Raw genomic sequence first — 12,697 nt, 5'->3', positions numbered from 1 at the left:
GCACCCTGGAAGCTTGTCGGAACTTCTTGATTCCATATTGTAAAATTTCACAAGGCCATACATTTGTAAGAATTTATTTTCACCCATTGGGTTGGGCACTCAGTGGCATACTGTTCCTTTGGGGGAAAGTTTTTGAAATTTCCATTTTGTCCTCTACCCATTTAGTCAATGTGGGCTGCTGTAATAAATTACACAAAACTAGGTGGATTAACAAACATTTATTTTTCAAAGTTCTGGAAGCTGAAGTCCAAGATCAAGGCACCAGCAGATTCAGTATCTGTCCAGGGCCATTTCTGGTTTCCATATGCTGCTTTCTCACGGTATCCTTACGTGGCACAAAGCGCTCTCTGGGGTCCCTTTGGCAAGAGCACCAACCCCATACATGAGGGCTTCACCCTCATGGCTTAACCACTTCCAAAGGCCCCACGTCCTAAGAGCATCATCTTAGAGGTCAGGATGTCAACATATGAATTCTGGGGGCACACAAATGATTAGTCCAAAATACCTCCATTTCAAAACTAGTATCTCATTTTAGATCTTGGTTTTTTGGATAATGGGCCTCCTGGCTCTCATTTAACTTTCATTTCCTGTTTTTCTATCTCTATCTTTTTATTCTTCTTCCGGAAATTTTTCAACTTTATTTCTCACTGTCTTCCATTGTTTTTCATTTCTGCTATTCTTTTAAATTTATCACTGTTGGTTTTAATTCTGTGAAAAAATATTTTTTAAGTGGCATCCTATTGTTTTGTGAATGCCGTGTTTATCTCTGCTGAAATTAGTGATAGCCTTCTTTTCCGATGTTTTCTTCCTTTATTGTCTGTTTTTTTCCAAATGGCCTTTATCCATCTCCCTTTCTGTTTGGCCCCTTTCAAGCTTCTACTCTCCGAGGCACACACTTATCAGCCTTCAATCTATGGTCTGACTTGAAGCTAAGCTGCTTTAGGAAAGTCCCAGTCACAGGAAGGGTGTGGTATCTCATCCAGCTCTGTAGCAACTGATCAAGTTTTCTGCTCTCAAGAGATTCAAAAAGATGAATTCACATCTTGATCATTTTAGCGCTGACTAGATAGTCTCTGGCCAACTCTTACATGTAAAGCCAGGAAATCTGCTCCATTTCCTGTCTTAGAATGCTAGGAAACCAGACAGATGTATACAAAGGGTTGTTTTGAGTCCTGTACAATATTATACTGTGAGAGTGGGTTTTGAACTTAAGTTCTAATTGAAGCAACTTCACTGAGCATAATTAAATATTTGTAGAATTACTTTCATGTGACCTTTCTTTTTAAAGACAAATGACTCATTCCTTCACTAATTCAAGCCACATCTTCATAAACTTTTCCCTGAAATAAAGATATTAAGGCCATGGGCTTCCTCTTTTCCTGCTCACAGACACTGCATGCCATACTTGGCAGGCGCCAGGATGTGAGGCAAATGTTACTTACAGACATACAATGTTATATATACAGTCATCGGAGAGTAACTGAAAGCTCTTTACACACAGTAACTGCATAACCTTGTTATATAAACCCTATAGCTTTTCAATGTTAAACAATGTAAGCATAAGCATTAATTCTTATTTATATATATAACTGAGACTTTCATTAACAGTTCAGGGGCTTTTCTCTTTTCTTACATAGCTATTTCCCTAAACTGGGGCTTTGTAAAAATAATGGAAATGTACACAATCTTCTTTTGTAAACTTGATGGAAAAACAAGCTTTCTAAAAATGGCCACCCTACCCCTGCATTCACGGGGTCCTGGAGCTCACAGAAAGCCAGCCCTGAATTTGGAAGTTCGATGGCCAGTAATCCAGATGTGAAGTTCTTTGCTCCAAATGCTAAATAACACATCAAACAACACATGTAAAAAGTAGCAACAGGAAAGCGTTAATGAACAGGTTACATTCCTGGATGCTTCCACCACCATGGAAGAGAGACAGTCTGTTTCATGATAAGCCCAGTGATTTTTGGGAAACAGTATCATAATTCTTAGAAATGATCTGGCTCTGGGGTTTTTACGTTGGATTAGAGTGGGACTGAGTTATCTAATATTTTTTTAAAATATGGGCGTTTGTACATTTTTACATAGAAGGCTTATATTACCTTTCACCACATTCTTAACAGTGAAATAACACATATTTCCTGACCAGCCCAACCCAGGCATTTTGTAAAAGAAATCAATGTCCAAGGTCAGAAACCTAAGTAGGAAAGAGTCTGCCTGGGAAGCCAGGGTTTTATCCCGACACCACCTCACAGTCCAGGAGGCTGGCGCTCTGTCAGGTGTTTGCATCCATTATCTCGGATCCACAGACCACCACCGTGAGGGAGGAGTTAGTGACCCCCATATTTAAAGGTGAAAGGTCACACATTGAGGGCCAGGACTGCAGCCAGGACGGCCAAGTCCAGAGCCCATGCTGGCTCCAGGACAACGAGCTGCCTCTCTCTTGCTCCGTTTAAACAAGACTGGGTGACACAAGACCACAAGTGAGACATAGAATCCAACTCCAAGTCCACACAACCACTTGGGGTTGATGTGAATGAGGAGGGAGTGGTTAGTACCAACACCTAGGTCTTTGAGCATCCAACAGCGATTCTGATATAACTTGGATACCAAAAATTTCACACATACTTTAAAAAGACCAACAAACCCAGAAACACACGGGAGCCAGAAGCCAGTGGTTACCTACTTCTAATCCAGTGCCCATTCCAAGCGTTGGCATATGCTGTAGCCCAGCCTTGCGGGCTTGCCGCCCCAGCTTCAGGACAGGCTGCCAGGTGTTTCAGAAGGAGCTTGAGCTGAACTTATACCAAGTCCACTCCACAGTCAGGTGGCTCTGGGCCCGATCAGCTCTTGTCCTGCTAATCTAAGAGCAAACTGTCCAGTTGCTTCAGCTACTGGTCCTCCAGCCAGCTCAGGCTGCTGTAACAAAATACCACAGACTGGGGTTGGGGGCTTCAACGGAACATTTTCTCAGTTCTGGAGGCTGGGAAGCTTGAGATCAATGTTCTGGCAAGGTCAAGTGCACTGAGGAATCTCTTCTTGGCTTGTAGGCAGCTGCCATCTTGGGTACACAAAGGGAGAGAGCCAACTCTCTGCCATCTCTTCTTCTAAGGGCACTAATCCCATCATGAGGACCACACTCTCATGACCTCATAACCCTATTTACCTGCCAAAGACCCCACCTCCACATACACTGGGGGTTAGGGCTTCAATAAATGGATTTCGGGGCAGGGTGGACATTCAATCCATAACAACAAGCTTCTCTGAAGCCCCATCCTTCTCCCTTCCCTCATAAAAGCAGCATGAGTGAACGTGATGGTGAAACGACCCATCCTGCAAAAGGAGTTGTCATTAAAAGCAACTGATTTAACAGTTACCTCATTAGACAGAAAGCACATTCATCCAATTCCTTGTAACCACTCATTTCTATCTCATTTCAAGGGGACTGAACTTCAGATTTTTTTCCCGAGGCAGCAAATCTGATCCATAGGTACTTTCTGTGCGGTTCACTAGGTTTTAAAAACTTTGAATGGGTTGCCCATCATTAAAATCTGATTTCACATGGAAATCCAGATTTCCTCTTCTCTTGGACATGGCAGTACCTGGCACTGTGACCACCCCTCCCGCAGGTCCCAGTGGAGCCGAGCGCAGGCTGCCCTCTGACAGGCCTGGGCGAGCCTTCCCTCCACACATCCACCTGCCGGGCCTTTGCAGGCCATGGTGGCAGCCAGGTCTCTTCCTACGGGAATGGGAGCTGGAGGCTGGTTGCACTTATCCTCAGCACTCTCAGAAATCAGCTTCCCAAGGAATTCTGTATTCTCTAGCTTTTTCTAATTGTCTAACTTCCGATTCAAAATTCCACGTCGCTTTACGAGACTAGTTTGACTGCGTAAACCATCTGTTTTAGTTTGGGGTCGGAACTCTTCATTCAACTTAGTTGTCAGGCATCCCCCTCAATTAGGAAGCCACGTTAAGTCATTCTCTGGGTCTTGCCTCTTGGTAACCAGGCAGCAACTCAAGGGAAAAGATGTTTCCGTGTGTAGGAAACAGATGTCCTTGTTGCCTGAAGATCATGGCTTTTCTGTGTTGGGAGCCAAGGTAATTACTTTTTAGTTACAGATTCCATAGCAAGAGGACTACTTTTGAAAACCAATAAAAAAAACCAGAAACCCCTTTTATGTATCTGAAAGGTCCTTGGAATTTATTTCACCCTGTCCTTGATCCCAAAAATAACGAGAAAACTTGCTGTTGGTAATTGTTGACTTCAACAGCTTCCCACTACTGTTACACCTCGCGGTTTCCAAAGTCCTTTCACAGTCATATTTAATCCTCACAGCAGCTCTGTGAAAAGGGGGTTAAGAATTCCCAGCCTTATTTTACAGATAAGGCAACACACCCACAGGGATCTCTGCATTCCCTGCTCACCCTGCCCAGAGCACTAAAAGGGAAGTGCTTCTATCACGTGGGACACTGTGCACCCCTAGAACTCAAGTAGGCGAATTCCACACACAGATCGAGTTTATCTGCAATGTTTTTGTTTTTTTTCAAACTGCTCTTGCCAGAATCCTAATAAAGCGTCCATAGGAGTATAGAAAGGCATTTCCTCATATAACGGGGCCATTTAAGCATCAGGAAAGGGGTCACACAATTTCTAGGCGGAAAGGGATTCCTGAGCTGACTAGAAGTGACAATCCGCAGAGTACAGAGAAGGTCCCAGCAAGCTCTCTGCCCCGTTCCCAGTGTTTGTTCCCTGAACTGCTCCTCAGACGGGCTGTGTATGATCAGTATCTTTTGCGTTTTGCCACCTGTGACAACCCTCATAACAAAACACACAAAACTGATCACACCCCACTTCTGTCTATTTTACAACACAGATCTCATTCCTGAACCACAAGGAGGCCTGGATGCCAATGCCTCAACCTGGCACTCCGTGGGACACTGCCCAACTGACCCCTCCGTGGGTCTCAGGCTGGGTTCTCTCTCCTTGAAGTCCTCTACACCACCCATACCAGGCAACCCCACCCTGCCAGGTGTCCTGTATTTACTTTCCTGTCACCCTGCTCATGTTGCCTCACTTTTGTATTTCAGGACAGAGGCAAATTGCCACATACATAAATCTCAGGTAAAGTCTTCACCCCACCCCACCCCCCCAAATTAAAACTCAGCGTTTAAATATTGCTTTGAGACTACTTTCAATTCTTTTGGGTATATACCCAGACGTAGAACTGCTGGATCATATGATAATTCTATTTTTAATTTTTTTGAAGAACTGCGATAGTGTTTTCCAGGCAGTTGTACTAGTTTACATTCCCACCAACAGTTCACAAGGCTTCCAATTTCTCCACAACCTCCTCATTTATTTGCTGTTTTTTGACAGAAGCCATCCTACGGGGTGTCAGGTGGTATCTCATTGTAGTTTTGATTTGCATTTCTCCAATGATTAGTGACTGAGCACCTTGGAGAAATGTCTCTTCAAGTCCTTTGCCCATTTTTAAATGAGGCGGTTGTTCATAGTAGCATTATTCACAGAAGCTAAAACACAGGAACCTAAATGTCCATTGATGAATGAATGGATAAAAAAATGTGGTATATTCATACAATAGAATATGATTCAGCGTTAAAAATGAAATTCTGACACATGCTACAACATGGATGAACGCTGAAGACATTATGCTAAGTGAAATAAACCAGACACAAAATGATAAATACTGTACATTTCCACTTGCATGAGATAATCAAAATCATAGAGACAGAATAGAACGGTGGTTGCCAGGAGCTGAGGAAAAGGAGATGGGAGTGGGAATTGTTTAATGGGTATAGCTTGTTTTACAAAACGAAACGTTCTGGAGATGGATGGCAATGGTTGTACAATATGAATGTACTTAATACCATGGAACTGTATACTTAAAAATGTTTTAGGCAGTAAATTTTATGTATATTTTACCACATTAAACAATATTTTTAAATAAATGAAAAAGATTCAAAAACTAGAGTGAAGAAGCTTCCACTGGCCAAAGACGGAACATTTTTAACTTCTATAAAGATACAGCTGACCCACGAATAACCCAGAGGTTTGGAGTGCCAACCACCACCCGCCCCCCCACACACAAAGGTCCAAGTATAACTTTTGACTCCTCAAAAGCTTTACTAATAGCCGTCTGTTGACTGGAAGTCTCACCAATAACATAAACAGTCAATTGGCATATATTTTGTATATTATATGTATCATATACTGTATTTTTAAAATAGAGTAAGTAAGCAAAAGACTATTGAGACGATCATGAGAAAATGCATTTACAACACAGTACTGTATCTATCTCGTAAGTTTACATCATCTGGTTACAGAATGAATCTGTCAGTACCTACATCAATATTGTTTTACATGATACAAAATACTGTAGATGTCATAGGTATTTCTAACACTGGACATCAAAAATTAAAAGATAATGTGAAAAACAAATTCATAGCTATTGACAGGTGTAATGATTCATGTGCAGATAACGAAGCAGCAGCAATAGGACTGCTTTATGGCAGCCTAGGACAAGTGATAGGATTGCTTCACGGTCGCTTAGCCTGCACACTAACATGAATCATTATAAAATGTTTATGACCTAAGATATCAATCGTAATACAGTATTGGGAACATTGTTATTTTTTTAAAAACCACTTACCTCTGGCGATAGGCTGATATGCAGTTTCTGCAATTAGAGAGAGAGGAGCATACTGTATGGTAATGTAATTCTTTGAAAGCAAAGTTATGAAACTAACACTACCATTATCAATTTTATACGAAGTATCACTCACCTATGCCAATGTCAGGACAGGCCGTCTACTTCCACACAAGTCTTGCTCACGATGTTCTACATGATGAATACTTAGGTGATAATGATGATGACACAAAAATGTCTCATACGTCATACAGTTATTAGATTTTCACATGAAGTCCCATGTATACACAACAGATACGTTATTAACCTTGTGACATGATTATTTACTGCCCGTTAAGTGGAGATGGATCACCATAAAGGTTTTCATCCTTGTCGTCTTCACGTCGAAGAGGCTGAGAAGTCGGGCTTGCTCTCGAGTTGCAGAGGCAGAAGAGGTGGAAGTGGAGGGGGGACAGGCAGGCTTGGTGTAACTTTACAAAATTATAATTTTGTCTGACTTTTTAGCTTTTTCATTTCTCTAAAAATGTTTCCAAACAGTATCATCCCTTCTTCTACATCTGCTTTCGTTTCAGTGCCCATATCCTAGAACGGTCCATAAAAGAAGTCAAAAAAAGTCTTGAATAATCGGAACCCTTCTGCGACGTTGTCAATGACACTGTGTTTTCTGGCACTATTTCTTCCACGTCTTCTTCTTCATCTTCTGGCACTGGTTCAGAAGCACTCACCTCTATCAAGCGGTCTGCTGTTAATGCTCCTAGTGCAGTGTCTATTAACTCTTGACTGTCTCCAACACCTGTATCTTGAAACCCTTCACACCCCACTTTTTTTGTCCTATTCACAATCTTGTTCATGATTTCCCTGATGGGCTCTGTTGTCAATCCTGTGAAGTCATGCACATCTGGACAGTATTTCTCCAGCAGGAATGTACTATTTGGGGCTTAATGGCTTTCACGGCCTTTTCTGTAACAATGATGGCATTTTCGATGGTGTAAGCCTTCTAGGCTCTCATGATGTTTGCTCTGTTGGGGTTCTCTTCCCAGAGCACTGACAATCGTTGCCATAGAGTACCCTGTGTGATGAGCCTAAGGGTCCTTATCACCCCCTGATCCAGAGGCTGACTTACAGACATTGTTTAGGGGCAAGGAGACCACTTCAACGCCTTTGGTGCTGCACTCCTGGGGTTCTGGGTGACCAGGGGCATTGTCCCAAATCAAAAGAACTTTAAAAGGCAGTGTACTGGCAAGGTACTTCTGACTGCAGGGACAAAGCATCAATGGAACCAATCTATAAAAAGGGTTCTCATTGTCCAAACCTTCTTGTACAAAGACTGGCAGCTGGTGTTTACCTTTTCCCTTCAAGATTCGGGGGTCAGCAGCTTTATAGATAAGGGCAGTTCATCACAAACCCGACTGCATTTGCACAAAACAACAGAGTAGTCTATACATTCTGGCCTTAAATCCTGGTGCTCGCTCCTCTTCTTTACTGGTAAATGTCCTTTGTGGTAATTTTTTCCTCCCAGAAGAGGGCACTTTTGTCTTCATTAAAAAACTATTCAGGAAGATATCCCTTCTCCTCAATGACTTTTTTCTTCTTTTAAACTTTTATTTATTTGTGTTTTTCCAGGACCCATCAGTTCCAAGTCAAGTAGTTATTTCAATCTAGTTGTAGAGGGTGCAGCTCACAGTGGCCCATGTGGGGATCGAACCAGCAACCTTGTTAGGAGCACCGAGCTCTAACCAACTGAGCTAACCGGCTGCCCGCCTCAATGATTTTCTTTATGGCATCTGGTAACTTGTATGTTGCCTCTTGGTTGGCGGAAGCTGCTTCTCCTGTTATCTGGACCTTTTCTAAGTCAAACCACTTTCTAAAATTATTACACCATCCTTTGCTGGCATTAAATTCTCCAGCTTTAGAGCCTTCACCTTCCTTTTGCTTTAAGTTGTCATATAATGACTTCGATTTTTCTCTAATCATATTAGAGTCTATAGGTATGCTTTTCTTATAGCAATCCTGCACCCACATAAAAACTGCATCTTCAATACGAGATAGAAAAGTATTTCACAATTTTCGTGTCTTCTGGAATAGCTGCAGCAATAGCTTCATGAATTCCCTTTTCTTTCTTCACAATTGCCCTTATGGTGGATTCATTTATCTTGAAATGATGGGCAACCACAGCTGCACATCTCAATCTATAGTACGCATCAAGCAATTCAACTTTTCTTACGAGGTCGTGACTTGTCTCTGCTTTTTGGGAGCACTTCCAGCTCACTAGTGGCACTTCCTATGGGTCCCCCGGTGTTGTTCAAGGTTAACGGTATTGCACTAAACACACAAAAAAACATGAGAATCCAAGATCACTTTTCACTGTGATAGGCGATTTCCTGGAGAGATGAACTGCTCACGTGGAGATTAGTGCCCTACAGCATTTTAAGCGGATCCTCGCAACACGAACTCACAGCAATAGCAACAGAGGAGGCTATGAAATCATGACAGTACAGTATGTACTACAGTTAATAACATGCAGTTATGATTTAATGCTGCATCTTTATGTTTGTTTACATTTCTCTGGACTACAAGTGGCTCCATGTACACACTGCTTACGTGCGTAAGTTTTGATAAATTTTAACATTTTAAAATAGGTTTGTGGATATTTTATGGTAGTAAATAAAAGACATAGCTACATAAGTTTATGCATTCATGACATATGTTTTTCTCAATTATTTTCAATATTTCTAGGCTACGTGGTTTGCGAGTTTTTTCAAATTGTCACAGATCTCCAAAAAACTCCCCATTTATTGAAAAAAATTCATGTAAAATGGACTGGAACAGTTCAAATTCATGTTCAAGGATCAACTGTAATTGCTACTGACTGAAACACATCAAATATGTTTAAATCTATGGTACTAAAAAACACTACGATAATGGTGCTAATAAAACAATAAAGCAAACTGGTCACTTTCAGAGGATGACAGGAAGTAAGCTGATAAGGGAATGAATTAAGCCTTTATATTGCCTTTCCTATATGAAATGTGCCACTAGGTAACAAATAGCAGATAAAAAGAAGTGTTTCTTTATCTGCTATTTGTTACTCAGGGACACATTTAGAAGTATTACAGTTATTATAAGTGAAAGAGCCTCAGAACAGCAGCAATTTGTAACCCCAATTTTCGAATGGATCCAGACACACTCAGCTTCCACTGCTGTTAACATCACTTGCAACAGATGTGATGTGCCTCCCAACAGAAGAACCCAGATCCCTTCTCGTCTTCCCAAAGGGAAGGAACCTGAGTCTGACCAGGCTTCCAGACCAAGAGAACAAGCTGCACTGCACCAGGAGGGTGTGTGAGCAGCAACTTCTAGACTACGGGGAAACCATCAAATGACCTTGGGGCCTTCAACAGACAAATTGCAGGAAAAGGAAAGGGAGGGAGGGGGAGACAGAAGATTGAAAAATTCAAAGGCATGTTTAAAAAAGAAAAGGAGTAAAACCAAACTCTAGTGTCTAGGGAGGCACATTTGGGTGACGAATTCTGAAGGAACACGAGGAAGTGTCGGACACGTCGTCACTTTTGGAGGGAGGGAAGGGCTGTGCTTTTGACGGGGGTCCCTGGAGGGGCTTCCGGGAAAGCTGGCTAAGTTCTCAACCTGGGGGGGTAGTCTCAAGGGTGATTTGCCTTGTAATGTCTCATTACACTAATCTGCTCAGGGAGATGTTCTGTATCTGTGTTTGAGTTTACAATAAAAAATATTTAAAAACAAACCCCGCAGTTTCCCCAGGCATATATGACTGCTTGAGACCACTGCCGTCTTAGGATAGTGGCTCAGAACACAGAGTTTGGTATCAAGCAAAAATAGTTTTGATTTCTTACTCTGTTACTTACTATTTGTATGACTTTTGGTAAGTTGCTTTGCCTCTCTAAGCCTGATGTTCTTTACCTGGAAGATGGGAATTATATCATTATCAATCCCATAGATTTGCTGAGGATTAAATGACACTTTATATGATACTTGGCATATAGTAAATATTCAATAAAGATTAGCTATTACTGGTATTCAAACATCAATGACTACAGATTAGTTTAAATGGGCCTTTAAATATAAATATTCACAATACTCACGTTCTCTTAGTATTTAAAGGAAATATATTCCAGTATTGATTTATGCTCTCTTAAACACCCACTCCAAGTTAGCTGTTATAATTTCTTCTAGTGAACATACTTTTATGACAAAGTCTATAAACTAAAACCACAGTTCTCTATTAAAATACTTACATGGGTGTGTTACTCCATAATCTTTGAGAGATAAAACGGATGGGAATTTTTAAACTAGCAATTTATGATAGGAATGTCTTCATTCTAGCTCTTCCTACACATCAACTACGGAATAAACTTCGTTCTTGCTTTCAAAAGCAACTTGGCAGCTTGAGTATTTCTTTTCTCTTTAATAAGTTTTTGTATCTATTTCATATGTATTTCCTTGCAGTTCGTGATCACACTAGAAAACCAATGTGCTGAGATCTGTGCTATCTCAAATATCCTCTCTTTAAATCTCTCTCCCCTTAAAAATACTGGAATTAATGCCACACATTATTTATTAACAACTTGGCTCATTCCTGAATACCGTATGGTAAATAAATGAGATGCTATCTGCTTCAGGAAATTTAGATGTGGCCGAAATATTACTGGAGTTAAGAATGATGAGCTATGTCAGTGCAGCTGCCTGCATGAGGAGTGAAAGTGAGGTAAAAATCTGTGTTGACCACCACTACATCTGTCTTAGAAATAAAGATACATGAGTCTTCAAGGGAAAAAAATTAAACGAGAACAAATATATCTCATTAACAAAGCAGTCAATTCCCTTTATTTTTAAAATTTTATGTACACATATGAATGATCTGTATAATGTACATTCAATATAGAAAGCTTTATATATTTGATAATGTATAGAACATTTCACAATTACACTAATCTCTTACATAACATCTTGACATCCGTTTTTAAAATTTTTTGCACAAGCTCCTTTTCATTTAATTTGGTAAAGCCAGTTATACGTACCGATGTGTACTGTGAACTCTCGGGAGGTTAATGGCCGAGGACAGGACACCAGTGAACAGATGCAGGGACAGAAGCTAATAGTGTCCGACATGGGAAGAGGACAGCCACGGAGGCTCGATGCAGGAGAGAAACACCCTTTTCCACGGCCAAGTGACTTAGCCCAATTTCTGTATACTGTATGTAGTTCACACTAATTCAAAAAAACATTATAAAAACTAGGAAGGAGTTTTGTCTTTTTGATTCACAGTCTTGTAAACAGATATAAAGGAACAAAATGTGCTTACATACATCAAGAAAAAAAATTCTTGTGTACCCACTTAGGTTGATCCACAGAGTGCTTTCTTATAACGTGATACAATTAGAATCACTGACTTTTTTCCTAAATAAAAATATATTTATAGAAAAAGGAATAACACTGTCATGAAACCAGGAGAAAGGCAGTTAGAGTTTGTTTCAACGTATCAGCTGGAGGAATGTGGACCGGGCACCGGCTGGCCTTTCGGCGTTCGCTGTCTCTCACAAATGTTTCACGTGTGATAGCCAAGGTCGCCTGCCTCGTGGTCTACAGGAGGTGGCAGATTAGACATGACTGACGAGGATGTCCCTGCGGTAAGGTAGCCAGCAACTCCAGGTCCTGCAGGAGACACAGGAAAACACGCATCTTCTAAAGACCAGAGTCATGTGAAAACAGTGACCATAAAAATGTCAGAACCTCAGCAAGTACCTCACTGCAAGAAACTGACCATCTATTGGACTTATCTAAATGTACAACTAAACCTTAACAAACACCTACATTAACACCATTTTCATGGATTGCCTTTACTATATGACAAAGTTAAAAACAATTTCAAAATTTATGCTGGACAGTAACACTGCTGTGGAAATACGGAAACAATTTCCCTTCTCACATCTGGGAAGTTTAAACTTTCAGAAAATCCTAGGCACTGGAGGATAGCTATGTCAAAGTTTTAAAAA

General features: G+C 40.9%; 1 protein-coding gene across 3 annotated transcripts in view; it reads right to left on the bottom strand.

Moving 5' to 3' along the window:
* Window positions 1–11,500: 11,500 nt before the first annotated feature.
* The window catches only part of DNAJC13 (DnaJ heat shock protein family (Hsp40) member C13), a 105,478-nt gene continuing 104,281 nt past the window's right edge, over window positions 11,501–12,697 (bottom strand). For 2 of the 3 annotated variants that reach the window (XM_088798329.1, XM_088798330.1), the window contains exon 56: window positions 11,501–12,356. In XM_088798329.1, coding sequence (XP_088654455.1) covers window positions 12,250–12,356 — 107 coding nt within the window. In that variant the 3' untranslated portion in view covers window positions 11,501–12,249. The remainder of the gene's footprint in view (window positions 12,357–12,697) is intronic. The other variant, XR_016021284.1, reaches the window with a different exon arrangement.

The sequence above is a fragment of the Rhinolophus sinicus genome, chromosome 5 (assembly GCF_057876585.1).
Source record: "Rhinolophus sinicus isolate RSI-liver-muscle chromosome 5, RSI-T2T, whole genome shotgun sequence".
Taxonomy (NCBI): Eukaryota; Metazoa; Chordata; class Mammalia; order Chiroptera; family Rhinolophidae; genus Rhinolophus; species Rhinolophus sinicus.
This window is presented reverse-complemented; position numbering and strand designations above follow the sequence as displayed.